Source organism: Taudactylus pleione, unplaced genomic scaffold (genome assembly GCF_031769625.1).
Source record: "Taudactylus pleione unplaced genomic scaffold, aTauple2 ptg000845l, whole genome shotgun sequence".
In the NCBI taxonomy this organism is placed as follows: Eukaryota; Metazoa; Chordata; class Amphibia; order Anura; family Myobatrachidae; genus Taudactylus; species Taudactylus pleione.
In genome coordinates this window covers 6,103,495-6,129,082 of record NW_028285247.1, presented here as the reverse complement: position 1 = coordinate 6,129,082, position 25,588 = coordinate 6,103,495, and the positions used below count along the sequence as shown (strand labels likewise).

Genomic DNA, 25,588 nt, shown 5'->3' with positions numbered 1-25,588 from the left:
CAACCTTTCTGGTACGATGGAATTTTTTATCCAGAACTTTCCATGCTTCCCCCAAGAGCTCTGACAAGTACTCTGATCTGGGAAACTCTGCCTTCACTACTCTCTGGCACTTAAATACAGGCGCCTTTCTTTGCAAAGGTTCTTCCTCATCAATGTTCAACACTGCTTTGACTGCCCTAAGGGACATCAGCTACCGGAAAACGATCCCCTTCTTCTCCCGAAAGAGAATCCTGAGAGGACACATGCACCTCCTCACCCTCCTCAGAGGACGTGTCGGAGTCCGTGGCCTGGCCTGCACGTGCGGCCGAACGCCTTCTGGTTCTTGGCTGCATTGATCTGGCTGTTCGTAGCTGCTGCTGAAAGGCTACCGAAGATGAAGGTATAACCTGACCCCCATGCGCACACATATCCATCCAGGATGGCAGCATAGGGGGCATAAACATAGCTGGTTGCAGCGGCAGATGATATGTCATCACTGGGGCCGCTGAAACTGCCAATCGTTCCACCACCACCTGGGAAAAAGAAGCCCAAGGGGGCTCCTGTCCCGAGGCTGGTAAGTCTGATTGCTGTGGTGACTCCATAAAACAGTGAGCACACAGACCATTTTGTATAAAATGCTGAGGGGACAAGCCCACTTTACAGGCCATACAAGATACCAGCAGAGGGGCCTCTGCCACCTGTCTATCAGATTCTTTAGATATAATTATTTATGCAACAGAACACATGTGACAATGTTTTCCCCCTAACCACCCCACACACATGCAGTAAAGGGCTATAGGGAGAAACATCAGTGATAGGTTAAAAGTTGTAACACACACAGCTTTCAAAAGTCACAAACAATGCATATATAAATACCCTTTATCAGAGCCTATGCAATCTAAGCTCCCAATGTACTACGAACAGCCTAAAACCTAGTAGCATATGGAGCTCTGTATGACCAGTCACCTTGGGAGAGGCATACAGGGAGATTGACCCAATCTCCTGAGTGAACAGCCATGGAGAGCACCCAGGAGTGGTGTCTGGCTGACTCAAGTAGCTGGTGGCTGGGAGGAGCAACCCAGATGCGGGAACCTGGGAGGGCCAGAGTGAGGGTTGGGGGAGGGGCAGCCGGGGAGAGCAAACCTCCCCTATGCTGTGTGAATCCACCTGGCTCACTGACATAGCCGCCGCCATTAGCTCCCCCGGCTGTCAGGAACATCAAGTCCCGGTGGTCTAGTGTAGGAGGCAGACTGCCCTGGCTCCTCACTACAGCAGTCCTCCGGCCAGTCTCCATGTCGGAGGACGGACCGCTACGTGGCTACGGCGTCAGCAGCCACCGCAACCACACTTACCTGCATCCCGGTTGCGGCCCAGGGCCTTGTGCCCCTACCGAAATCACCGGCCTCAAACCAGTGTCGCGGCGCCGGTGTGGGTACATGGAGCAGGCGACCGTGCGTCTCATCAGACGCTCAGCTGATCCACAGCACGTGCCGCCTGCTCAGGGAAAAAAAAAAAACTTGTCTATGGGGCTGCTTCAGCAGTCCCACTGTCAGTGCAGTGCCTTCTCGCACCAAACAGAAAAACTGACTGCCTGTAGCCAGGGGCGGGGTATATGGGGGGAGGACCTGGTGCATCCTGGGAGCCGAGAGCTTGTATTAACTGTTTGGTGCCTGGATACATCCATATACCCCAACGTAATAGCTGTGGACCCCGAAGAAGAAATACCAAGTGCTATGATGCAACGGCCGCAGCTTTTGTTACATGCCAAGTTCCATTGTGCTTCCAATATAAGTGGTGCATATCAAATTAATCAGTAAAGTCTTCTAGTGTGTCCTAGTCTCATCTGGTTGCGAAAAAAATTGGCAAGTGTTAGAAGAGTTGCCCAGGACCTGGCAGCTCAGTTGCGCTAAGCATCTTGCGCCACGTGATGTATTGAGGCTAGATGAGGTAGGACACATCTAAATATATATTGTAGTTCCAGGACAGCGCTCAGAGTAATCACCCCGAATGTTTTTTTCTCTGGCGCAAAATATATTTATATGGAGTTTGTGTCCAAATACGAGGGTTGTTCAAAAAAGTAATGCCTAAATGCTCATAACTCTGAAATAATATACAATATTTATTTGAAACTTTGTCAGTTTGTAGTTTAATATGTCTGCTAGCTATATATGTATTTTTGTTTAGGTAGCCCAAGAAATACCATGGAATCCAAGATGAAACAAAGAGACATCATTGAATTTCTGGAAAAAGAAGGCTGCAGTGCTACAAAAATCCACAGAAGACTGAAAAAAGTGTATGGTGAGCGTAAAATTGACTATAGTAATGTCAGAAGGTGGAGAAAGCGTTTTCAATCGGGAGAATCGTCCGTGTGCGACAAACCTCGTGGTGGCAGACCATCAACTGCAGTGACAGCAGAGAACCGACACAAAGTCGATGCCATGATTCAGAAAGACCATCGTATGACCATCAGAGATGTCAGTGGTGAACTTGAATGTAGCCAGGCACTGTAAAAACACTAATCAATGATTTGGGATATCGTAAAGTGTGTGCTAAAATGGGTTCCAAAGCAATTAACCAGGGATCATAAGGCCCAGAGGGTGGAAGTGTGCAATGACCTTTTGACCAACTTTGAAGCCAACCCTGAGATGTTTTTGGAAACTGTCATTACAGGAGATAAGACCTGGGTATTCCTTTATGACCTTTCAACAAATCCCCAATCAAAGCAATGGAAACACCCAAGTTCATCTAGGCCAAAAAAGTTTAAATCACAGCGATCCGTAAACAAAGTCATGGCCACATTCTTCTGGGATTGCCGAGGTGTTAATCTCATCGATTACTTGGAACCAAAGCAATCAATCAACAGTGATCGATACATTATTACACTTAAGAAGCTGAAAGAAGCCATCCGCGAAAAAAGGTCAACAATTCCACTGTCAAATGTCATCTTACACCACGACAATGCCAGACTTCACACTTCGATGGCAACATCTGGGCCATTGCCAAAATGGGGTGGGCAATAATGCCACATCCACCATGCAGTCCTGATTTGGCCCCTTCTGACTTTCAACTGTTTGGCCCTCTCAAATACTGTCTTCGGGGTCAACATTTTGAAGACCTAGAGGTTGTTAAAAACGCCATACGTTCCTGGGTCAAACACCAACCACTGGAATTTTTCCAAAGTGGATTCGCAGCTTGGGTTGAGAGGTGGAGAAAATGTTTTGAGGGCAGATGGTGAATTTTTTGAGTCGAGTCATTCTGTTACTAAGACTTAAAAGTATTTTACTGCAAATTTTCAAATCTGTATCTATAATAAAATTTGAGTTGTGAGCATTTAGGCATTACTTTTTGAACAACCCTCGTAACGTGTGTCCTTCTAGTAAAAGGAGGAAGCAGTCTTTTCCGTGTGTCCGTGTGGCAACCGGATGGATGTGATCTGAAAAAAGGGGTGGAAAGGGCATTCGCCTAATAATGAAATAAATTATAGATATTTGTGCACGTGCGCTAAAAAGTAATGTGCGTATCAAATAAACAATATTTATGGCTTATCTGAGACTTTACCGGGTGAATCCAGCTGATAAGATGAGCCTGGAATTCCGGTGGCTGGGAAACCTTAATAGGAGGGACTCCAAATAGAGCCAGAAACAAGAGAAGGAATATATAGTGTAGTACTTCTGTTTTGGTTCATTGAATAATATTTATAGATATGCGTACCATATAAACTTAGTGTTCACTCTAGCTCTGGCAGCAGGCAGGGTGCCGGAGCTAGAGAGGGCACTTCCGTGCGCGCCGAAGGGGGTGTGTGTCTATAAGACACGTCACCTTTTCGTCACTCTTGGGGGCGTGCCTGTCACTTATGAACTCACCGGGCAGCCCCCAAGCGCTGATGACAGCTAGAATAGATGCCGGGCACATGCACCCAGTGTCTATTCATCGGCAGTGACCAATTCACCACACATTTCCCCACCCGCGGGACACTGCGACCCGCAGGTGAAGACTGCACCCGCAGGTTGTCTTAGCGCTGCACGGTGAGGGCAGGGCGCTTTTTGTCCTCCAGAAGGAGGGCAGGGCGCAGCACCCTGCTAAATCAGCCTAGCGGTAAGATAGCATATAAACATATGTTCCCGGTCACTCCTCCAATGTCCTGTGGTACCCCGAATACCTCCACACGTGCCAGTTATGGGCACAAATAAATGTGACAATAGAACGTCCTTATGTACTTCCTTGGGAGCATTTACCAAACAGTTCTCGGGGAAAATGAAGAAACTCAGCAGATTTTGCACTGAAGATGTACAGTGGGCCTGATTCAGAGTTGGGAATAGAGTGAGATCTCTCTCTCAACTGATCATCTTGGTGAAACCATGCTGCACTGCAGGTGGGGCAGATTGTAAATGTGCAGAGAGATTTAGATTTGGGAGGAGTGTTTCCAAAGTAACATCTAAATTGTAGAGTAATAATAAAGCTGTGCAGTATTTGTGGGCTACATGCAAAAGCAGCCAGTATTTACCCCACATGTAAAAAAATTTATGTATTTACACACGTTGCATTGCAATATGGTTTGTTCAGGTTCACAGTTTAGAGAGATATCTCACTCTATTCCCAAGTCTGAATCAGGCCCAGTATCCTCAGCAGCAGCTGGCAGCCTGCATGTCTGTGTCACCACATGCAGGATATGCTATCTTACAAGAGTTTATATGGTACTCACATCTATTAATATTATTCTATAAACCAAAAAGGAAGTACTACACTATATATTCCTTCTCTTGTTTCTGGCTCTATTTGGAGCCCCTCCTATTGAGGTTTTCCAGCCACCGGAATTCCAGGCTCATCCCATCAGCTGGATTCAATGGGACAAAGTCTCAGATAAGCCATAAATATTGTGTATTTGATACGCACATTACTTTTTAGAGCACTTGCACAAAATTTTACACTATTAGGCGCATGCCCTTTCCACCCCTTTTTTCATATATGTATAAACTTCCACATGGTCTGGCTCTCCCTGTGCTGCAGTAACAGTCTGGGTGCCCGCACAAATAATGGCATACAAAACTTCACAAGGTGCAGCACTCCAGTATCCAATAAAACTCTCACACAGCTAGTTTTAAATGGCAACGTTTCAGTGCCTGTATATTTGTGGCACTTTCATCAGGACAAAAATACAAGTGAACATCTTACCTTAAATAAAAAGCATGTAATACCCAGTGCTCATAGCGCTTCTGGAAGCGGGACACGCAACCCAGTCCGGCGGCGCACAAAATGTGACATCATCACTGATGACTCACAACAGTGCTCCCATCACCATGACTACAAAGAGGACTGAAAGAAAAAATAAACAGAAAAACGCATATTAAATAATGAATGAAAGTACTACTGCACACACAATATGTATGTCTAAATAAACTATGCAGAAAACTGAATACAGTTACACACAATAATAATCTATACCAATGCGGACCACATATTCTTAAGTTATAAACACAACTGGACATATTCAAGTTATAAGCTGTACTGTAAACCCAAGTGGTCCTTCAGTCCCCTGGGAACAAGGGTCCCTAATTGAACAATCCACTCAGTTCCCCGGCGCAATAATTTTGCTGCACGATTACCCCCACGTATGGTTGGCGGTATGTGATCATTCATACGGTATCTTAAAGATGTTAACGTATGAGGTGCAAGACAGGGGTGTCGAGTAACAGGTTGCTCACTATTACCCTGACTGATAGCGGTGCGAATAGCCGAGCTATGGGCTGTCATACGTTCTTTAAAGGTACGCTCATTTTTCCCTATGTATGACAGCCCACAGGGGCAAATAATTTGGTAGACAACAAATTTAGAATTGCAAGTTAGATGATGATGAATATAGAATGTTTTACCCATATGGGGTTGTTGGAATGTATTTCCAGGTATCAAAAACTGGCACGTAGTACACGTGCACTTGAAACAATCCCAATTTGGTGTGTAAAAAACTTACAGGTTTTCTCATGTCAGTAATGTCAGTTCTAACTAGCATGTCCCGCAAATTTCTACCACGTTTATAGCATGGCATGAGTTTAATATCTTTTAAAGGTAAATCCGCATCAGATTGAATAAGGGGCCACAGTTTTTTAGAAATCCAATTGATATCATCACTGGCAGTATTGAATTCCATAACCCATGGAAGCCTATGAGTATTGGAGGATACAGGTTTCTTTACTAATAACTTTCTCTATCAAGTTGGAGAGCTTTACGTTTAGCATCCATCAAGAGCCCAAACGGATATCCATGTTCTAAACATTTTTGTACCATCTTATCCATTTCTAGCTCTGCAATATTAGGATCAGATGTAATTCTTCTTATCCTCACAAACTGTGAATATGGCAACCCTCTCATAGGTCCAGATATTAATTTTTGTATGGAATTACTTGAGATGACTTTGACCAGAAATTTCTTCCTATATGATGGGCAATTTTTTTCTGCAACAGGTTGGCTGTGCGATGGGGTCCTATGTGGCCCCATCGTACGCCAACATTTACATGTTTCTAGTAGAACAAGATATTTTCTTTAATAATACGACTGTTGCCGCTAAGATTGTATTGTTTTGTAGATACATAGATGATGTATTCATTTTCTGGCAAGGCACTAAAGAACAATTTACTTCTTTGATGCCCATAATGCTAAAACACACCCAGTCAAATTGAGTTATGAGATTAGTGATTGTCAGATACATTTTTTGGATGTTCAGATCTCCATAAATAACGGTTACATTTCTACAAACCTATACTCAAAACCCACGGATAGGAATAATCTTCTCCATATTGATAGCTTTCACCCCCATCCTCTTAAGAGAGGGTTGCCATATTCACAGTTTGTGAGGATAAGAAGAATTACATCTGATCCTAATATTGCAGAGCTAGAAATGGATAAGATGGTACAAAAATGTTTAGAACGTGGATATCCGTTTGGGCTCTTGATGGATGCTAAACGTAAAGCTCTCCAACTTGATAGAGAAAGTTTATTAGTAAAGAAACCTGTATCCTCCAATACTCATAGGCTTCCATGGATTATGGAATTCAATATTGCCAGTGATATCATCAATCGGATTTCTAAAAAACTGTGGCCCCTTATTCAGTCTGATGCGGATTTACCTTTAAAAGATATTAAACTCATGCCATGCTATAAACGTGGTAGAAATTTGCGGAACATGCTAGTTAGAACTGACATGAGAAAAACAGTACGTTTTTTAAACACTAAATTGGGTTGTTTCAAGTGCACGTGTTCTACGTGCCAGTTTTTGATACCTGGAAATCCATTCCAATATCCCCATACGGGTAAAACATTCTATATTCATCATCGTCTAACTTGCAATTCCAAATTTGTTGTCTACCAAATAATTTGCCCCTGTGGGCTGTCATACATAGGGAAAACTGAGCGTACCTTTAAAGAACGTATGACAGCCCATAGCTCAGCTATTCGCACCGCTATCAGTCAGGGTAATAGTGAGCAACCTGTGGCTCGACACTTCCGTCTTGCACCTCATGCGTTAACATCTTTAAGATACCATATGATTGATCACATACCGCCATCCATACGTGGGGGTAATCGTGCAGCAAAATTACTGCGCCGGGAAACTGAGTGGATTGTTCAATTAGGGACCCTTGTTCCCAGGGGACTGAAGGACCACTTGGGTTTACAGTACAGCTTATAACTTGAATATGTCCAGTTGTGTTTATAACTTAAGAATATCTGGTCCGCATTGGTATAGATTATTATTGTGTGTAACTGTATTCAGTTTTCTGCGTAGTTTATTTAGACATACATATTGTGTGTGCAGTAGTACTTTAATTCATTATTTAATGTGCGTTTTTCTGTTTATTTTTTCTTTCAGTCCTATTTGTAGTCATGGTGATGGGAGCACTGTTGTGAGTCATCAGTGATGATGTCACATTTTGTGTGCCGCCGAACCGGGTTGCGTGTCCCGCTTCCAGAAGCGCTATGAGCACTGGGTGTTACATGCTGTTTATTTAAGGTAAGATGTTCACTTCTATTTTTGTCCTGACGAAAGTGCCACAAATATATAATATAAACTGGAAACTCAGCACTCACCATTGTTAAATCACTCTCAATAATTTATAAATAAATAATGGGGTTTTGGTTCATGGATTGATCAATGCATTTAAGCCTGCAACCCACATCACGGGATCCAACTTCTCTGCAGGTCCTACACTATCTGTCATACTTATGGAAACCTGGTAGCTGCACTTATGGAAACCGGGTAGCTGCTATCACAGAGTTTAAACTGAAAAAATGTTAACTGGTTTAAAGCTCACCTGCCAACTAATGGCTTTTAAAGGCAGTCACCAAACATCGCTTCTAACATACTATCAAAAAGGCAGCTGACACAGGTTATTATAAATGAGCTTGCACAGGGGTGCATGAGAAAGCTGTGATCACAAAAGGTTAATTAAAAATTAACCAAATATACAAAGTCAGAAATCCACTGCACTCGCCACTCCCAGATTTGGGGTAAAGATCTACACTCGCCATTCCCAGGCCTGGGGTGCAAGTGGCTTGTGACCACATTGCTTAAATAAATAAAAACCGAAAACTCTGCATATATCTCTGCACCCTTTGTTTCTCATTAGTCGTATGACCAGATGATTCATTTTGATATGGATACTCATAAAATATAAGTATTGCCACATAAAGGCCAATTCTCATGGCTGTAATATTTAGCATTTGGCATTGACCTGTCCTGAAGCTCCTGCTAGCTTCATTGAGACTCCTTATTGAACCCTCTATCTGTAGTTTGCCTCCTCCAATGTTTAATGAAGGAAAGCATATACTGTGTGTGTACAATACTGTTCACAGCTGATAATGTGCATCTTATAATGCACCGGAGAGCAGGCTGTACACACAGGCTATAGTATGGCCAGCTCCTGAATAAGATTGTGACGGAGGGCAGTGCTACAGTATATGCATGTGTACATTTATAGAAAGCTGTTCTAGATGGGATAAGGAGGAAACATTATCCTGTACATTTGAGGGGGGGTTAATGGTTTATTATAGATGTAAATATAATTTATTCCCTTAAATTTATCATGAATTTAGTGATGAAGACCTTTATCGTGGTGAAGAGGAAATTGAAAAAGAAAAGAAACAGAAAGTAGCTGCTACAGTTGAAAAAGAATCTAAAGGTATAGAAGAGTTTGCTTTTCCCTCTTCTCTTGTCAACACATTCTTTTCAGTCCTGTCCTATGTCTTCTCCGTCTCTTATCCTCCATTTCTAACACTGTGCATATGTTTAGTTTTTATACACACACTAGGGAAAACATAGCTAAGCCAGATTGTATTAGTACAATTAATGCCCTTTATATTAATGGTCATAGGTCACAGCCCTTGCTGTTGTCCCAAAGTAAAAAGGCATCTTGCAATGCTGAGTACACACCTAAAAGATATATCTGCAGATGTTTGTTCATACACACTGAACAACCGTCATCTGGTCGCGTGTCCTACTGGCCGGGGGTCTCATCACGTCCCCCCTCCCTGCGACCTCTGCTGCAAGTGTACTGGCAGTACCGCCTGTGCAGCACAGCCAACGCGATATTTCTGTGAACACCGTCATTTACAGTCATATTGTTGGTACACACTGGCCGACGGGCACCCGATATTCGCTGTTCAATTGATCGGCCAATATATCTGCCAGTGAGTACCCAGCATTACATTCAAATAGTTATGCATGTGCAAACATCAAGGAATACAATTTTCTTACTATACATGTTAGAATTACACGAAGAAAATAATTTCTGTTTGTATATGCTTAAAGTGTATTTCAATTAGTATATTCATAGCTTCTTTTGATTTCTGAATTATAATTAAAACAGTATATTTGGGCACCAATTGATCTTGTTTTACTAATGAGAAATATTTAACATAATCTGATTAACCACTTAACTGACGAATTCTCTCTCCAAAAACCGCTCCGAAATTGTCGGGTTTTTTTATGATTGAATTAGGTCAGGAACAGCTTTTTAAAACTTATCCAACACGATTTTCTATAAAAAAAAAAAAAAAATTTTAAGCGCTGTATACCAGAAAAATGGCAATTTGTATGCTTTATAGTACTGTTGGCCATCGATAGAAACATCGGTTGGGAGCTGCCATCAATATACGCGTGTGTGTGTGTGTATATATATATATATATATATATATATATATATACACACACACACATATATTATGGCCAGGGCTCTGATTTATTCATGGGGGTGGGGTTATTATCAATGGTGGAGTGAGGGAAGGACAGCGCTACCTTCCCTGCACGGCGGCTGCTGCTAGCCAGGAGTTGGAGGGAGAGAAGGACAGCGCTGTTAGCGCTGCCTTCTCTGCCCTGTCGGCTGCTGCTAACTGCTGGAGGAGGGAGAGAAGGACAGCGCTGTCTTCTCCACCCTGCCCTCTCGGCAGCCGCCAGGGGGGGGGGGGGGGTTCGCCGGCGCTGGGCTGGCCGATCCCACGGGGAGGGGCAAAGTGTGCAGAGGGACCGGGAGGTCCCTCTGTGATTGGCGGCTGCTAGAAAATGATTTTCCAGCAGCCGCCCATAGAGCTTTTCTGACTGGTCGTATCAGATACGACCATGTCAGGGAAAGCCCAGTCTGGTATGGTTGTATCTGATACGACCATGCCAGGCAAGTTGTTAAAATACCATTAAGATGTTTTTAATTGATATACTCATAGCTTAGTTCAAGTACAATCTATTGAACTATGCAATTTTTATTAGAGATAAGTGTTTCCGTGCAGGCATTTTCCATTTATATATAGTATTTTTTTTATAGCCGTGATAACGTGGTAACAATAGTACAAACATACTGTAACACACAGCAGCCAATCACATGGACGATTTAATGAGTGCAGTGCAAATTGAATTTACTTTTCTCCTTCATCCATCTGGGGGACACTTTTTGACCATGGAGTTTTGTGAGGGTTGAGGTGCCAGCACTTAATTGGTTAACTCTTTGGTTATATAAGCTCCTCCCCTCCAACCACTTTGAAGTGCTAAAAGGAATAGGTCAGCACTTAGGTTAGCTGGTGTGTAACTGTGTGTATGTATATATATTAAACTGGCCTTCTATTCGCGTCTAGTCCCGTGCGAGGTTACTCATGCAGAGTGTCTTTCCGTGTGTCTTTTTCACAGCAAATACATCAATGCGAGTAGACTTTGCTGATTAAAATGATATTTGGCATGTGTATGTTCTGTGTGTGCTAAGGGCAGTGGACGTCCGACAGCAACAACTCAAGATGATTCACAATCAGTGCATGAGGTTTTAGTATTCAAAATCCACTCCCATCATATTTTTAAAGTGTTATTTCTGGGTGTACCAATATACATTCTAAGAGACCAATATACATTCTAAGAGCTTGTTTGCAAAAAAAAAAAACCCCTTGGTGACCGTCTCGTATGATCATCTTTTACCAGAGACAAAACAGTCTTTTCTATGGTAGACCCGGTCAGAGAACTTGCCTCTGATGAAGCTGGTTTATCCAGTGAAAACGTGTTAAGGCGGACTCACATTTTGGGGGTACACCTGAGAAATTTAAATCCTTTCTTTCCTCACTGATTTTGGATATAGTGACCCAACACCCATAGGGTTCAAGATTTGTGTTGATTCCTACTCCTGGTGACATCTCCTTACAGGATTCATATCCGTCACAAATTATTGGCACCTTCCACTAAAGTAGGAGTGGGCAATAAGCGTCCCCACAGCTGTTGTAGAACTACACATCCCATCATGCCCTGCCACAGTTTTGCTATTTGGCCATGCTAAAACTGTTGCAAGGCTTGCTGGGATTTGTAGTTGAACAACAGCTGGAGGAACGCTTATTGCCCACTTCCGCATTAAAGGCGCTCCACTTTTCCATTGTGACGCCCACCTGTCAAACACAAGTCTGCATAGGCTGCAGTCACGAGGCGGACACACATCTGGATTTTCTCATTGAGATGCAAATGGTCATCCAGGAAGGATCCCATACCTCACCTCAGATCTGGAAACTTATTCAATCTGGAGAGACTCACTCCTAGTTGTTTCTACATTCCCACAAGGCCTCAATAGTTTACACCGATTGTTTTTTTTAATTAAATTACCATTCATACACATTTTATAGTTTTTTTTTGTTTTCTTTTTTGTAGTAGTAGTTTTTTCAATAGCTCCATTCTTTTTATGTTTAGTACTTGAGATATATTAATTATAGCTGCTGAATGTTCACACCATGGTCAATTGCTGTGTTTAGTGTATATTATTTAGGTACTACTTACAGTTCAATACACTGCACCGTCTTCACTTTCCGCTGTTGTACCTGGTCAGAGAACTTGTATAGAGTCAGGAGTTCCTCATCCAGGATTGAGTTTATAGCACGACAGATGCCAGTTTCCAGTGTGGGAGGCGATTAGTTGGAACCATAATTTCGGGGACTCTGGTCCAGATGACCCACACAAAACTGGAAATACCCAATCTTGATGATCTTGGAATATATGCAGCGTTGGACCTGGTTAGTACTTGGATGGGAGACCACCTGGTCATACCAGGTGCTGTAATTGGGAAACTAGGCTTCCAATCAATCTGCTAGAACTAAAAGCAGTTTGAAATACATTGTGCTTTATTCAATCTCCTATTCAGGGAATGACTGTTAGAATTCATTCAGACAACGCTAAAGCAAGTAGCATGCATATAATTCAACAGGGAGGGACAGTAGTTCCCTGGCGATGAGTGATTCTGTTCAGGTCTTTTCTTAAGCAGAAGTTCATATTCCAGTGTTATCTGCAGTCTTTTATTTTGGAAATAGAGAATGGGAAGGAGGACTGGTGAGTTGCCAGTCTATCCCTCCAGGGAAATTGTCCAGAAGCTTGAGAAGTTTGGTTGTGAGGTGTGGGGTCTGTCAGATAGACTTATGGCATCTTGGTCCTGCAACAAGAATGCCAAGTGCAAAATCAGCGATCCAATAGTCTTATAGTAAATTCTTTATATCTTCATCTGGTACATTTCCACAAATACCCATGCTTACTCATTCACTGGACCTCTATTTCAACAGGACCGGTTTGTCTTAGAGGATGATTGTTTGTCAGGACAGCTGTTGGTTAAATTATTCTGTGCCTTTGAAACTAGGATCTTAGAAGAACTAGGCGCCTCAGATTCCGTAGTCCAGATGTGGAGAAAACCAGAAACTAAGGGCCTGATTCAGACCCACTCGCAAGCGGCTGTCCGCTCGCAAGTGGGTCGATGTTGTGCACTGCGCATGCGCACGACGGCGAGAGCTCCGTCGTGCGCATGCGCCAGACGTGACGAGCGAAGGAAAGTCCTTCGCTCGTTGTGTCTGATCAAAGGGGGCGTGCTGTCGATGTTGATTGATGGGCGTGCCGGGGGCGTGCCTCCCTGACGGGGGCGTTCCCAAGGGAACGCCTACCGTCAGAAGCCGGCCCACTGACATCACTAGTGATGTCAGTGGGAGTGATTTTGGCTCTGATAGAGCCAAAATCACTTCGGGCCTTGCGGTTGAAAACCTCAACCGCAGGCTCGGCTCGCAGTTTCGATGGTCGCGATGGTCACGACCATCGCGGCCATCAAACTGCACGCTCGTATAGGCTGTGGGTGGAGGGCGGCCCTCATTCAGAGCGTGCGCTCTGCTCAGAGCGTACGGCTCTGAATGAGGGCCTAAGTCTCTTCAGGCAAATATTTTAGAGTCTGGAGACATGGTGCAGTGAGCCTGGTACAATGATGAGTGTCTGCAGGCAACAGTGAAGCATGGTGGAGGTTCCTTGCTGCATTTCAGCAAATGGAGTTGGGGATTTGGTCAGGATTAATGATGTCCTCAATGCTGAGAAATACAGGCAGGCACTTATTCATCTTGCAATACCATCAGGGAGGCGTCTGATTGACTCCAAATTTATTCTGCAGCAGGACAACGACCCCAAACATACAGCCAATGTCATTAGGAACTATCTTCAGCGTAAAGAATAACAAGGAGTCCTGGAAGTGATGATATGGCCCTCACAGAGGCCTGATCTCAACATCATCGTGTCTGTCTGGGATTGCATGAAGAGACGGAAGGATTTGAACAAGCCTGCATCATAGAATTTAATGGCGGATAAGAACCATATGGCCCATCTATTCTGCCATTTTTGGGTTCGTGATGGGTTAGGTTAATGTCGGGGGTTAAGTTAGGTTGTTAGTGGTTAAGGGTTGTTTGTGTAATAGTGTTAGGCTATTAGAGTTAGGGGTTAGTGCTAGAAAGTTAGGGTTTTAGGGTTAAGGGTTTGTTAGTCATCCACAGAAGATCTGTGGTTAGTTCTCCAAGATGTTTGGAACAACCTTCCTGCCGAGTTCCTTCAAAAACTGTGTGCAAGTGTACTTAGAAGAATTGAAGAATTAATGCTGTTTGAAAAACAAAAATAAACTATTAATAGTTCTATTTTTGAAAGCATTCTTACTTTGCAGCAATTTTTCCACACCTGCATGAAACTTTTGCACAGTACGGGGTATGATATGTGGATCCAAAAGTAGTTAAGTTCAAATGGCATTTATTTTTCAACATAGTCCCCATTTACTTCAATACACTTCTCTCATCGGTGCTCCAATCTCTTGATTTCGTTTAGGAGAAATTCCGGTGATTGGTCCTCGAATCAGTCCTGTACAGCAGTCATGACATCCTTATCTGACACACGTCTTCCCATGAATGTGTTCCTTGAGCCTGAGTGTGAATCTCAGTAGGCGTCATCTTCATTTACAGATATTTAATGACGGCTCAAGCTCAGTTTTTTCCATTTTTTCAGTATTCTCCATTATTCAAATTGTAGTGATTTTGTTCTGTTTATTATTCAATATCTGCGAAAAAGGAAGATGTGCTGTAATTTCCACAGTGTTCTACTAAAACCTCAAGCACATACATACAGAAACTCAACATTCAAAACCCAATGAGAGTATCAGACACACTGCTTAGGACTTAACCAAACAGCAGATGTCACTGACATTGTTTCAGTACACAATTATAGCAGGTCCGCTCACGTGTCATTCACTGCAAATAACACGACATGCAGCAGCCATTTGTGGTTTTTGATAAATCAGGATATCTTTGTATTTCTTTCTTTCATTTTCACTCTGCAAACCTGATCACTTTGATCTGTACTCCCTAAATGCATATTATAAATAGCATGATGTCATAGAGGGTTGCTCCACAAATTATTCAGAGTGGATCACTGTCAGGCATTCATTTTTGTATGTATGCTACAATTACCAATATACTGTATTAGGGATTAAAGTCTGTTGTTTGTGGTGGTTGTTACTGATATTAAAACAGGATTTACCTGGTTAATTTTGCTGAATTATTATCTTATTTTCGCCAGGGGATAGATAATAATTATTCTCTCTTCCCCAATTTTGTGGTTTTATTGTATTTGGATATGTACTAATACATTTATTGAATATCTATTTGCTGTTCATCATTTTTAAAAGAGTACATGTTTATGCTTTGATTGTTTGCCTTGTTCCTAAACATCACAAGATTATTATTTTATGGATTTAGGACACTACATATTTATATGTCTTTACCATACACCTTGGTACATGTGCTCTGGACCTAGATAATTGTGTATTATTTCAGCACCACTATAACCCAGAACTGTTATCACTGAGATTTTATAACAGAGGTGACGTATCACACATGTACTTTTAATTTTAGTTATATGTTGTCTTTGGTTTCATGTGTAACATTTTATTTTTCTTCATTTTGCTATTGTGTATAAGAAAGGTTACGCTTTCTACTTTAAACATTCTTTTATTTGGTGGATAAGTACCCCAACCAGGAGAGTACTGTTTCTTTTTCTACTACTTTACCTTTTACCTACTTAGTTTTTACTCTTTGGAACATTTCTATGACTGGATTCAGGGTATTTATACATAATAAATTCATTTTCATGGAATATATTTGCCATACATGCTGTTTGATTTCTTTGAGTTTTTGTACCAGTGCTCAAGAAACTTCCCGTCTCCCCATTTTTCCCTGTTACATATCTCGTTTATTGCAACCTGTCATCATATCCTGATGTTGGGTTGTTTTGTTTTAAGTCCACAGATTGCCGTCTTGCTTCTTGTTTTATTTATATAATATATATATATATTTTTTTTTAATATAGTGTTTGTATTAGTGTGTGTATGTATATATGTGTGTGTGTGTGTGTGTATGTATGTATGTGTATATATATATATATATATATATATATATATATATATATATATAATATGCATGTATTCGAATTACTTGGCACTCCCAAGAAGAAAACAATACATCTTGAAACGGTGCCCTTCCTTAGGTAAGTCCAAATGTAGTGTATGGACGGCACTCGTTATTGCAGCATAGTAAAAGAATGGAGACTCTCACTCCAGTGTCACGGTCAACGTTTCAGAGATTTTAATCTCTTTTATCATATATATAATATTTCTTATTTAGACAAACGGCACATGCTCAAATGAAAAATGGAGTGCAGTGCACATAATAATGTTGCAGCAAGAAAAAAGGAGCCAGCACATCCACGGTTAAATATATACCAATTTTATAGATCCATAAAGTGCATTCCAAAGTGCAAAAACAATGAGGGGAGCAGATTATATTCACAACATAGCAGCAAAATGTAAGCAAGGCATATCATTAGTAGTGGCAAAGAAAACTGATACTTATCAGTGGCACATTCCCCTCATGAGAACTGGATCAGCTCGACAGCTGTTTCAGTGTGAGTTCATTGTCGGCAGGAGCACAACTGATCCAGCATCCCAAGCGTCTATATGTACCAGCCCCTACAAACAAGCAATAAGCTCCCCTGAGAAGAATCACACACATATACAGTCACACTCGCTATGCGCCGGAGTCTCATAGACACCAGCAGAAACCGGAAGTGTCTTTGCGCGTCTCCCGGCAAACAGCCTTGGAGAATGTGGGTATGAACAATGATCATTTAACAACCCTGTATCAAATACACTGGTAGAGCAGTACCATTGGTTCCCCTCAATCAGTATAGGACATAGCAGAAAAGCTGTACGCCTGATGCACCCACGGGCACCGGAAGTGGCTCCCCATTGTCACAGCAATGGAATGCCACAACAATAGAAAAACTGAAATTATATTTTGCGTCTAGACAGTAGTCATTTAATAGATCAACAATCCGGTAAGTATACCTAATCAATTGTCAAATACATTAATAGAAGAGTACCATTAGTTACCCTCAAACACCATAGGAAATAGCCGGAGGGGGTGTGTCCGCTGCACCAGCGAGCTCCGGAAGTCACCCCCCCCCCCCTCCGTCGTTAAGGCAACAAATGCCTCAACATCTGGTGTAAAGTTTGGTAATTATGTGCAATATCATAACTATATGAAGAGTAACAACGTTTATCATAATCGCCACACTGGGACCAATATCAGCAGGTACAATGACATTTCACACAACATAGCACACACAATCACATGATAGAATAGGGGGCTTAGTTGATTTGTGGAATCAGTACATATAGACAAAATGTATACCAAATATAAAAAAAGATGTGTAAAACATGTATCAACCAAAAAAGAAAATCAAGAAAAAAAAACAGCAAAGTAAATATACAATTGAATTGTCAATGGTCCAATTAAACCAAATTAGACCACCACCATCAGATTCGTCAATACAGTAGATATTATAGTAGTAATTCTAAAAAGCAGTTTAGCAAAAGTCCCTCATTAAGACCATATGGTGACACTGTATTCAATTGATGTATCCAATATGATTCTCTCTGCAATAAGGCTCTGCCTCGATCACCTCCTCTCCTGAGAGGTGGAATATGGTCCAGTGGTAGAAACTGCCAATCCCTTAATGTGTGTTTACAAAGGGCATAATGCCTACCAACAGGAGGTGTGTTGCTGTCTACTCCAATTAAAGCTTTTTTTTTATATAGAAGAACGATGAAGGGCAATTCTTTCTTTTAAAAGGCGTATAGTTTTGCCTACATAGAATTAGAGCATTGACAAGTAATGACATAAACAACGTAATGACTGTCACAGGTAAGATGATGTTTAATCAAGTATTTCTTGCCATTTCTCGGATTTATGAAGTGTGTGCCAGTATATTGGCAATTTACACACCCATGGCATCTGAAACTTCCATGTTTGGGTCTCAGCCAATTATTAGTTATAATCGGTCCTATATCAGACTTTGCCACTACATCCTTAAGGTTATTGCTCCTTTTGTAATAGAACATCTGTATTTCAGAACAAAATTGTCCAATAGTCTCATCTGATTGAATGATATGCCAATGCTTAAGGACAGTATCACGTATATGCTGTGATGCAATAGAATATGTAGATATAAATGTTAGCCTTTGAGATTGTTCTCCACAATTCTTACTCACTAAAGCTTGTGTTTGAGTGAGTCCACGACAATGTGCAATGGCTTAATTAATACCTTTGGCAGGATAGCCTCTATCCAAGAATTTCTTTCCCATTTCCTGTAGTGCAGAAGAGATTTCCTCAGAGTCAGAAGTGATACGGACAACCCTCAATAAATGAGATAGACTTCGCTTCAATGGTAGAGGATGAAAACTATTCGCTGCCAAAAAAGTATTTTTGTCTGTTGGCTTTCTGTATATATTTGTGGACAGTTTATTATCACACTTATAGATACAAACATCAAGATAGTTTACAGTCACATCGCTAAAGGTGAGCGTGAATCTGATGGTGGTCTGTAGAGAGTTGAGGTGCTCTATGAATTCAGTCAGGATTCTAGTACCCCCAGTCCAAGACATCAATAAATCATCAGTGTACAGTATCTCACATAAAAAACTGTGAGACGCATAGCAATCATTGGCCATAATATATTGACTCTCATACATATGCATATAAAGATTTGCATATGATGGGGCCATATTGGACCACATCGCAGTCCCTCTTTGAGAAAAAATTCTCAAACAGGAAACAGTTCTTGGTCAGAACTATTTCCATGAGTAACATAAGGTATTCGACATTAGGTCCTTCATAATGAGGACTGCTGGACACCAGGCTCCTGACCACATTCAGACCCTCCACATGTTCTATGTTTGTATAAAGGCTAGTAATGACTAGCGTGACCAGTATGGAGGATTCAGGAAGAGATCCTAGTATATCTAACTTCCCAATTAAATCTGAAGTATCTTTTAAATAGTATGCTGTATTTTGTACCACTGGTTGAAGCCAGAAGTCAATGAATTGTGAGAGAGGCTGACAAAGGGAATCGCAGAAGTAGATGATATGCCTACCTGGAGGTTTTACCTTGGGTAAAGCATAAATGATGGGAACCCCTGGATGTGATTGGGTCAAAAAAGAAAGAGGTAGGTTCATCAATCCATCCATTACCTAAGCCTAATTGTATCAAGCATCAATTTTCTTTTTATAGATGTAAGTGGGGTCTTAGGTAAGAGCCTCATAACCAAGTGTGTCAGACAGTTGCCTTAAGATCTCAGACACATAATCATTTTTATTTAAAAGCACCCCCTCCCTTATCCAAAAGTCGTATTATAATTTCAGAATTTTCTCTTAATGTCTTAATGGCTGTATGTTGCACTTTAGTAAGGTTAGAGTATGATAGTTTCTGTTGATCCATAAACTGTAAAATATCACGTTTAACCAAACGTATGAAGGTCTCGATAAATGGGTTCGTGCGGGGGGGTCAAAGATACTTTTTGGTTTAAATTTAGAAGTCTCAGTCATGGGTGGACAATGTTTGGCAAAGTGATGCTTTAATTTTAATAATCATTGAAAACGATAAAGTTCCACCTCAAAATCAAAAGGCTGTTGTGTGTATGTTCTCACGTAAGAAAGACCCTTAGAGAGAACAGACAATTTAGCTGTAGAGGGTGTATAGTCGGATAAATTAAAGATTAGGATTTCCCCCTCCTCCTCATCCCTTGATTTCTTCTGTTTATAATGTCTCCTCCCACCCCTTCTGCACGGCCTCTTCCTCGCTGACCCTTGATTTTGGACCGAGTAGTGCTGCCTTTCGGAAAAACCTGAGATTGATTGGAATCGCTGGTCGAGGTAGAAGTATCCAATTTGGAAAATACCTTATCAGATCTACTCCTTCTGTACTTAACACCACTGAAACCTAGAATCCTACCCCTGAATCCATCCATACACCTTTAGATCTTTATAATCTTCTTTAACTCTCTCATATTTGATCTTTTTGAAAGCCAATAAATCATTATAAAACACATCAATGGCACTATCCACTTTGGACAGCCAGTCAATCGATGTGTCTGCTTTTAAAATTTCCAAGCCTGTACTTTCACAGGCAGCTATTTCTTTATCAAGTAACTCAATATCAGCATTCACCTGTTCTATCACAAGAACCATCAACTGTAGTGAGCAATCATTTAATATCTGACACCACTGTTTGCAAAAGTTAGCATTTGTTCGACCTATAGTAGGTTAGTTGCGTATACGAAATCCCCTAGGTATCAACTTTTCCTTATAATATTGCGATAAAGTGAGTCCATGTAGATGTAATTACATTTAGTTTTATCAAATCATTATATATTTCAGTTGGGGTGTCAACATCAAATTCCAATGATTCTGTATCAGCAAACAGGATTTTCTTAATGTCCATAGTGTAAATCGTTTCACACTGGTGAGTGCGTCTAAGAGAGTCACTGAAGTTTCCATAATAGCGGATACACATAAAAAGCCAAAAAGGTGTCAAAAAACTTTGTACTTTATGGATTTATAAAATTGATACATATTTAACCTTGGATGGGCTGGCTCCTTTTTTCTTGATTTTTTTTATATATATATATATATATATATATATATATATATATATATATATATATATATATTACAGGTTGAGTCTCCCATATCCAAGATGCTTGGGACCAGGGGTATTTTGGATATCAGAATATTCCGTATTTTGGAATATTTGCATACCATGATGAGAGATCTTGGGAAAGGGACAAAAATCTAAGCACAGTATGCTTTTATGTTCTATATACACCTTATACACACAGCCTGCAGATAATTTTATACAATATTTTCAATAATTTTGTGGCTCAAACAAAGTTTGTGTACTTACATGAAATTTATTTATGTTTAATATACACAAAGCCTGAAGGTAATTTTATACAATATTTTTAATAATTTGTGCTTTAAACGAGGTTAATGTACATTGAACCATCAAAAAGCAAAGGTTTCACTATCTCAGTCATGCTAAAAAAAAATTCTGTATTTTGGAATATTCCGTATTTCGGAATATTTGGATATGGGAGACTCAACCCTGTATAGATAGATTTGTTTTTTATGTCTTTTTGTCCGGTTATGCATTCTGACACTCCTGCGCCGATTGGGATGAAACCAATGCCAGGTGGCCAAATTGGATTAGTGTCCCAGTCGGAACTCCTGTTGGTGTATGCTGGGCAGAGCTTTGACCCAGGGAGCCTGTTCTGGCTCGTCCACTGGATGGATTTGGATGAAAATTTCACAGAGGGGTGGCAATTGGTCTGTGATGCCTAATGGAGTGGTTGGGGCCCTGGTTGGACCTCACTGCAGTGTGTGCCAGGCAGAACTTTGACCCAGGCAGCTTGTAATATAAAATATATATTATAATATAATAATCTTGAATGTCAGAAATAGGAGCTTATCTAAAGTCATGTGGATAGTGTTATAGGAATGGGTATGATATACGGTTCGATTCCCGTCAGCGGCAGCCCGACAGGAGCAGAGTGCGAAGCAGCGGAAGCCCGACAGCGCTGGAAATCCCGATCGTGGCTAGGTAAGTATCTGCTAACCTAACCCCCCTAACCCTCCTTAGGGGTGCCTAACCCTAACTTCCCCCCAAGTGCCTAACCCTAATCCCCCCCTCTAAGTGCCTAACCCTAAGCACCCCCTTCCCCGCTGCCTAAACCTAAGTCCCCCGGGGGGGTGCCTAACCCTAAGTCCCCCCCGGGGGTGCCTAACCCTCCCTCCCCCTAGCCTAACCCTCCCGGGAGGGTGCCTAACCCTAAGTCCCCCCCGGGAGCCCTAAACCTAACCCTCCCCCCCCCCTTCCCCGCGGCTGTCCGCTCGCGGCGCCCGGCGTCGGGGAAATGCGGGCGTCTACATCTAGACGCTCGGCATTTCACCCATGCCGGGATAAGACAGTCGGGAAGCCGGCTGCCGGTATTTAGGCAGTCGGCTTCCCGATTGCTTCCCGTGTTATATACACTAACATTTACTAAAGTGAGAGTTTTTAGAAGTGTAGATGTTGCCCATAGCAACCAATGAGATTCTACTTAATATTTAACTAGCTTTTCTAGAAGATAATAGCTAGAATATGATTGGTTGCTATGGGCAACATCTCCACTTCTAACCACTCTCACTGTAGTAAGTATACCCCTCTATTTACTATCTATACAAGTAGTGTCATCTCTTTTCATTACTCAGGAAACTGTATTAACAACTTTTGCTAAATCAGCAAAACATTGGATCAGACTCAGTGTCCCTGCTGTTGGATATTGCAGCATAAGTATGTATCTGGCGAGGTCAACTAGCATACGAAAATTGATAGTTTACTTATTATTTATGAAATTAATGAAATAAATTGGCCTGCTTCCAGGCATACTGCAGCCAGATGGATTTGTGCCACAATTTAGCAGACATATGAGAGTGCTGGATGATATTCCTAGTTAGGATCTCAGCTCATTCTACTCGCTTGGTTGGTACTTTTTGAGCACCACGAAACAGTTAAGCAGAGCAGTTACAGGGACCTCTTTGCATACATTCACAGGGTTAATTCATTCATTGATTTTGCATCCAGGGATATTCCTTGAACAAAAAGTAAAAGTATTGAGTTCAGCTTGCTAGGGGCAGTTTTATACATCCCAATGGTCAAGAAGTGTCCCCAGATGGAAGGAGCAGAATATAAGATTTGTGATACTTATGGTTAAATCTCTATCTTCAATACCACCTGGGGGCCATATCGGTCCCTCGCTATTGGGTTATGCGTGTGAGAAGGACACTAACCTGTCCTTATTCTTCAACCTATCTTTAGAGCTTATTAAGTTCAAACTGAGAAAGTCGTTTGGGCGGGGGAGGGGGGTTTAGCTTATATACCCAAACCTATTAAGTGCTAGCTCCTCGACCCTCACTAAACCCCATGGTCAAGTAGTGTCCCTTATATGGACTCTAAGTAAGAGATTTAATGGTAAGTACCAAAATCTTATTTTTTTCCGTAGATGCTCTTAAACTAGGAGTGGAGCCAGAAGTTGACATTATAGAATATTGTCAAAAGGAGTGGAGAGGCACAACTACAGTAGCCAAAATAATGAAGGAGGTATGGTATACTCTGACAATTTGTGTATGCAGTGCTGAGCACTACTTGTCCAATCCCAGTTTTCCCAGACTACTACCATTTATCAAATACAGTAGTTAATACTTTGGACCCATCGTAGATGGTTTATTTTTTTATGTCATATGGTGCTGCAGAACCTTCCCAAGTCCTCTAGGCGTCATACCCTGGCATCTCTAATGTTCATTACCTGTCCTGTCTGCTATCTATGATATCTAACAAATACAAATGTTATTATCTCACTTACATTTTTTTTTCTCCTCTTCCTCTTTTTTTTTTTTTTGTGATAGTCTGCGGGCAGTGAAGATGCAGAAACCAAAGTAAAAAAAACCACTGGCCTTTTGTTTACGAGTAATAAAAAGTGTTAGCTTTTTATTTTTATTATGTATTTTTTTTATTTCTCTATGTTAACATATATTTTTTGGAATGCTGTCAGATGAGCTATTATACTTTCTGGGTATTTTTATATAGTATGTTGAATTATCTATATTTTATTTATATTTCTTACCAACTCTTACAGGGTTATGAAGAAGTGTCCCACTTTTTTGGTTCTATAAGAAGAGTGAGAGGGGATAATTACTGTGCCTTAAGAGCCACATTATTCCAGTGCCTTAGTGAGACTACGAAGCTTCCGCAGTGGCTGGATGATGACCATCTGATTGAGGTTTGTATTGTTTTGTCTTAACTCATGTTCACACTTTTGTCTGTGCAACATGAATGGATTTTAGTGTTAAGCCAGACACACAGTTGGATCACTGTTCAGGTTGTCAGCTCATATAGGGCAGGATGTACCAGTGTAAAATGCGGTGAATTCTCAGAAAGCTACAAATTTCAGAGGTTTACAGCAATATATCTGGATCACCATTTGTGTTAAAAAGGTCAGCAATATACTGTATATTGGAGATATCTGCTGTGCACCAGCAGCACTACAAGCCTCATAGAATTCTATAGTGCTGCAATGTGCCCATATGCAGCAAGCTCTGGAAAGCGTAACTTTTTGGAGCTTGTGGCTCATATGCAACACAAATAGATGGTGTTTCCTGGAGGAGCCTACTGTTTTTTTAGTCCCAGATCCGAAAAGATCCCTCTCCGTTTCCAGCTGCTTGCGGTCAAGAACATGGAATATATTCTTCGCCGAGACACCTTTATATTGGAAGAGCTGTCCCGGCAAGTAAGTATTGCTGCATACAGGCGATTAAAAAAAAAAATGCTGGTTCGCTTGCGAATAGGGGCTGTATGTATCAGAATGTATTTACGGTGCACAATATATCCCAACCCATGTAGAGATCACTTCCAGTATAACTGGACTGTTGACAGAACTTGAAAGCACACACCAGGCCACCAGCAGCAGTCAAGTGCAGTCATTTTAGGACATCATGATGGTTTTCGGCCCTGAAGTACTGTCTGGTATTGGCTGCAGTATGTGGCAAATATTGATGTAAATCTTTGAGGTGCAACTATATTAAAGCAGGGGTTCATAACTTTTTTTGGTGAGTACAAAATGACTACTAGGTGTTTAGGTCAAGTACTGCTTTGCAGAAGGTATGAATTAATGAAAGTTATAACATTTGTGACATACATGAATAATGTGGTACTTTAAAAAAAATTAACAAAAAAGAATGCAGTGGTTGCAAATTTTATTTTATTTTTCATAGTCTTTTTTTTTTTTTGTCTTTTTTTCTTCACCTCCAAGTGATGCTGTACTTTATTGTAATGTAAAAGACATGGCTGAGTCTAAGGGCTTTATTTATGAAGCAATGGCTCTTGTAAGCCACTGCTTCCCGGAAGGCTGCAAGAGAAAATTTGAAACTGCACACAGAGTCAGTGTACAGCAACCTGGGCTTTAAACTGACTGCGAGTGCCGTTTTGCATTTTCACCTACAACCCACCAGGAAACAGAAGCGTTTGGTAAATAAAGCCCTAAGAGTGCTGGAAAAACCTCAGGGTATTGTATGTAATGTAACATCCTGTTTGTAAAGTGGTCTATGTGCAAATCACTACAGGGTTCTGGAGTGCTGCAGAAGTATGGATTTACTAGCTACATACCTGCTGAAATAATGGCTACAGAGAAACTTCCTGTATTACATACACTTCCTGTATAACAAGTGGATGGCAATGATGCAACTTCCAACATCCACATACATCTACACCCTCCTTTTCCAACATAAAGAGCAAACAGTTGTATGGGTGTAAGACATTGTGACAGATGTTTGATGCGGAGACAGTGTGCAACAAATAAAAAAATAGTAACAAAATCATGGAATTTTGGATTTG

The 25,588-nt window shown here is 41.2% G+C and overlaps 1 protein-coding gene across 3 annotated transcripts in view; it reads left to right on the top strand.

Moving 5' to 3' along the window:
* Positions 1-25,588, top strand: part of LOC148474443 (ubiquitin thioesterase otulin-like) — a 62,933-nt gene that overhangs the window by 16,494 nt on the left and 20,851 nt on the right. For all 3 annotated transcript variants that reach the window (XM_088458618.1, XM_088458619.1, XM_088458617.1), the window contains exons 4-6: positions 9,064-9,149; positions 23,202-23,299; positions 23,835-23,978. In XM_088458618.1, coding sequence (XP_088314744.1) covers positions 9,064-9,149; positions 23,202-23,299; positions 23,835-23,978 — 328 coding nt within the window. The remainder of the gene's footprint in view (positions 1-9,063; positions 9,150-23,201; positions 23,300-23,834; positions 23,979-25,588) is intronic.